The following is a 4,671-nucleotide window of genomic DNA, read 5'->3' as shown; positions in this document are numbered from 1 at the left end:
GGTCTGTCGTACAATATATATAATTATATACATTGTTAAATAATTGCATTATTACTTATTAACATCAATTTTTTTTCCTCTTTGAAACAATTGATGACATTGGGCCTGTAAAGCGGTACATTGTCTAATAGCAGATCAAAGGCGTTCTGGGTCACACCACTGACGCTGGCATGTTTCAGTGGTATTTCAGATCGAGTTATTGTAACTTAGTTTAGAGATATAATTACAGAAGTATTTTTTTCTCGGTGACGTAGTTTTAAAGTGTGGATTTGTGCCACATATCTGTGCATTGGTAACCCAACTAAAGACTGTTTCGAACATATGTTTCTCTGGTCTGTCCCCATATTCAAGTCATAGTGCGTTCGTGAAAAACGCCCTGTCTGCTTGTACGACAAAGCCTAAAAACAAATATAAAGTTTTTTTTCCGTTTTCAGAATATTTTTTCCAAATTTCAGCAATCGATACCATTATCAAAATAGATACCGAAACAAGTATCTGGCTCATAATGCTAATATTCATACAAAAAATTTTAATGTAGGAAGGTAGGTTATAAGCGATTTTGCAGTCATTCCTATTGGTAACAAATACAATCAAAACAATAAAAGTCTATGTGATACAGACATTAGTTGTGACTTCTATAGCCGCTATCTAATCTGTTGACAGAGAGATAATGATAGTTGGTTATCATGGCCCATGTCCCCAAATAGTGTAATTTAAATAACTACAGTTTATCGTTTGTACATATAGAGTTAGAAATAAGTTATGCACCTGTTGCAACTCCATTGATTACTTTAATTTTTTAATGTAGACCGTCCCTCCTGGTTTCCTCTGATTTTGTATTTTATTATATTTCATATTGTATTGTTTGGCATATCCAGATTACAAAAAGCTCATAAAAGACATATATCCTGGGTCATTTTTTCTTCCGGGGTTGCATAAAGATATCCACAAATGACTAAATATCCAAAGTCAATTAGTCACAGCAGGGAAGGTCTAGGTTAATGGCCGGTCTTATAAATACCTCACTAATAAATCAGTTGAAAAATATTTATTACAATTTAACGATTAGGGACACAACTGATAATATAATGCAATTTACGTAAGACGTTTCCTTTCAACTTAACTTTATCAGTGTTCTTACTTGATTCCACATTATATTCAATGTGTTATTATATTTCTTTACTCTATATTACTTAACGAATTCCAATTAAGTATGGCTGTTCAACAGTTGATGGTCTACGATTCTCCGCGTGTACTCCTGCAATCTCAGCTTCGAACCTTTGTAACATTATATAAATTATTATTGTGAACAGCACAATAATATGCTATAATCATAAATGTGTTTGGTTTTCTGACTAACGATATTGTATATGATGTATCTGTTAAATGGTCTGGGATATTTTCTTTGCGTTATAAAGAGAAAATAATTCGCACTTCTTCAAGTCAGATAATGTAAGCTAGTAAATGATACACGGTATATATGATACAATCGTAAGTTATTTTTTAAAAGTTACAAAAGACACTCGCTACAGCTTGTCTTTTGTTACTTTAAAAAAAATAACTCACTCGTGTGTAATAAATTCCATATCCAACAACCACTCATTGTGTAACCTGTATATAAACAACCATACACTAATAGGAATATGTAGATATTTTTAATAAGTAACGAGTCGTTAAAACAAATATTTTATTTGTCACATTAATTTCTATCCGTTTCAATAGCGGATATATCTTATATAGGCAGCCTTCTCTGACCATAACCCTAACTAGAAACATTTATACACGGAGTGAATCCTGTGTAACGAAGAAAATATGTCGATACTATGCATTGGATAGATATAAAAGAAATGTTTTTTCCTATTTTTTCCTTTAAGTGTTTATTACTGCATTCCACTATATATATGTCAGTGTTACTGAAGAGCTTTCTTGTTACATTGATTATTTACCTTCACAGTCTCATGGCCACTTGAGGGAAGTCCACCAATTTCCATTTAATATACGGTTCAAGTAATCATACGATCTGATTGTTCACACAATTGCACTGTCTGATAATCTACGTAATCATACGGTTTGGTAATCCAAATAATTTCACGGTCTGATAATCCAAGTAAATACACGGTCTGATAATCCAAGTACATAATGTTAATACGTGGTCTGATAATCCAAGTAATTACACTGTCCGATGATACAAGTAATTATCCGGTCTGATAATCCCAAGTAATTACACTGTCTAATAATCCATGTAATTTCACGGTCTGATAATCCAGGTAGTTACACGGTATGATAATCCAGGAAATTACACGGTCTGATAATCCAGGAAATTACACGGTCTGATAATACAAGTAATTACACGGTCTGATAATCCAAGGAATAACAATGTCTAATAATCTGAGTAATTACGCGGTATAATCTTCATTTCATGAGTAACATGTATGTTTCACTGCTGTATTATAGGAGCTCCACATATATGCTGGTCTCAATTTACTTCAATGTTAATGGCAAAAGGAAACGTTTAGTTGCTACGCTGAGGACTGACCTGTACACTAACCAAAGGATATCTCGACTGTCCACCCCTATTATGCCGGACTCTGTGGACAGGGTCTTGAGAAGCTCACCCGTTCCGTTGAGGATAAAAATATCGCCGCTTGCCCAATCATTTACAATAATGTTTCCCTTACTATCGTACACTATACTTGCGGGGTCAAAACGTTCACCTCTTCTATGTGGTGTTTTCTCGCCTCTGTATAAAAACAGTTTTTGGAAGGTGGAATCCATTACAATAACATAACTGTTTCCATCTCCACCATCATCTATATCACTGCCATCAATCACTGCCACATTGTTAGTGATAGGACACTCTGTGATCTTGAATGGTGAACACACTAATGGTTTCCCTGTAGCTGTTGTAGTGAGCACCACCTGACCTTGTGTGGTATATTTGGTGATGTGTTTGGACATGCCTATAATGATATTGTTGTCTGTTGTAACACAAATACATTTTGGTTTCTGTATGGATTTGAATGTTTTAGTTAATTGCCCTGACACCAGCTCCAGAATGTTGTTTTGCTCATCACAAACCCACAACCTGTGTGTTGTAGGAGAAAGGCTGATGTCATTGATCCCAACAGTGTGTGTGACCTTTTGTATAACAACATCCTTTCTATCAAGGAGAGTTAATGTGTCACTGTAGTTACTCGTCCAAGCCTGGTCATCAGTGGTGGGACATATAGAACTAATTATACAAGGAGGTTCAGCCTGAAGACCATGGTCTGCGGAGACAGACTCACATTTACCAATAGCCAGTTCCAAGAGGTCATCAGGATATTGGTTTGGAATAAAGCTGGCAGTGCCTAGTGCAGGTTTTGCAGGGAAATGTAATCGAAAATCTATTTCACACTCGGTGTCGTAGATTTCTATGTGGGAACCTTGTTGAAGCACTCTCTTACATTCTTGTAATTGTTGTTCGAGTTGTTTGTCATAAATCTCCAGTTGTTGTTTGAATTTCTGTATTAGCTTTATATTGTCATCTTTTATTATCTGATAAAGAGAGAGGGTTTCATTTGTTAATGCATCCAGGTCTTTCTTCAATTTATTTGTCTGTGTCGTCAACTGTTTTGAAAGGGTTTCAAACGTTCTGTCATTTTCCTGAAGCATGGTATTTGAATAGGCGATATTAGTCTTGACTTCCACCACTTTGGTTCGTTCAGTGTTTTCTATAAAGTTTCTGATCTCTTGATTCTTCTTAGGTGTGAGCTCACTAAGCTCACAAATCAAATGTCTTTTATGATTATTGGAAATACATTTTGGACAAATTAGTTCATGACATTCTTCACAGTAGAAGTCTAGTTGTCTCCCTTTATGATTTGCACAGGTTGTCTGTCCTTTCAAACGGACTGGAATTTTGGCGGTAGCCATTTTGCAGAAATATTTTATTATAGGTTACTTTATCTCTGATAAAGATAGGAATACTGTCTCTAATCCAAATGTTCCATATAGCCAACACCAGAATGTTGATATACACCTTTTCGATATCTATATATTGACATAAAGGAGACCGTCATATTCACTCCGCTTAAATTAGAAGTCATGGAATACACATCACAATCAGATCTTTTCTCATAGTTGTTAACTCACTTGTTAATTGTGACTACACTGTAAGTGTGTACTACAATAAAACAGTCGTTCTAGTCGACAACTAATGTAAGCAAAACGTCTGGCTACGAACACCAACGAGGATTGTTACGATATGCTAGCTCAGAAGTCGACTTTATCCGGACATCGGTTGCTATCCCATCTGACTGCGCTTTCCATATTATTTCTCTGAGAACATAAAATAATACTTCTGATCGACACGTAATATTTAAGCAAATGTCTATTTGCGTACACCCACCAATGTCACGATCTACCTGTGAAGCCACTTTATCAATTCTGAAACTGATATAAATATGTCTGGCTGAGTAGATAGTGTAGAAGGTCAATTAGGGTCATGGTAACTACAGCTTGTCTTTGTTTTGGCAGTTTTAAACATGAGTATCTGTTACATGCATAGTACATATAGACCAACTATCATGGATTGATTGTATTAATTTAGTTATGTTAACGAACCATGATATTTAAATACCTACAGATCGCCTTTATTTTAAAGTTGTATTTCTGGTATTTTTCACCATC

At 35.2% G+C, this 4,671-nt stretch overlaps 1 protein-coding gene across 1 annotated transcript; it reads right to left on the bottom strand.

Moving 5' to 3' along the window:
• Window positions 1–1,677: 1,677 nt before the first annotated feature.
• LOC138306364 (uncharacterized) lies at window positions 1,678–4,400 on the bottom strand. The gene has a single exon (XM_069246804.1). The coding sequence runs from the start codon at window positions 3,913–3,915 to the stop codon at window positions 2,482–2,484; it is 1,434 nt and encodes a 477-aa protein (XP_069102905.1). The 5' UTR covers window positions 3,916–4,400; the 3' UTR covers window positions 1,678–2,481.
• Between the last annotated feature and the right edge of the window lie 271 nt (window positions 4,401–4,671).

Source organism: Argopecten irradians, chromosome 13, assembly GCF_041381155.1.
Source record: "Argopecten irradians isolate NY chromosome 13, Ai_NY, whole genome shotgun sequence".
Lineage (NCBI taxonomy): Eukaryota > Metazoa > Mollusca > Bivalvia > Pectinida > Pectinidae > Argopecten > Argopecten irradians.
The sequence above is the reverse complement of the archived record's forward strand: the minus strand, read 5'-3'. Positions and strand labels throughout refer to the sequence as shown.

Bases quoted from the DNA above. Each gene is read 5' to 3' on its own strand.
- LOC138306364 (XM_069246804.1), bottom strand. From the start codon at position 3,915: ATGGCTACCGCCAAAATTCCAGTCCGTTTGAAAGGACAGACAACCTGT.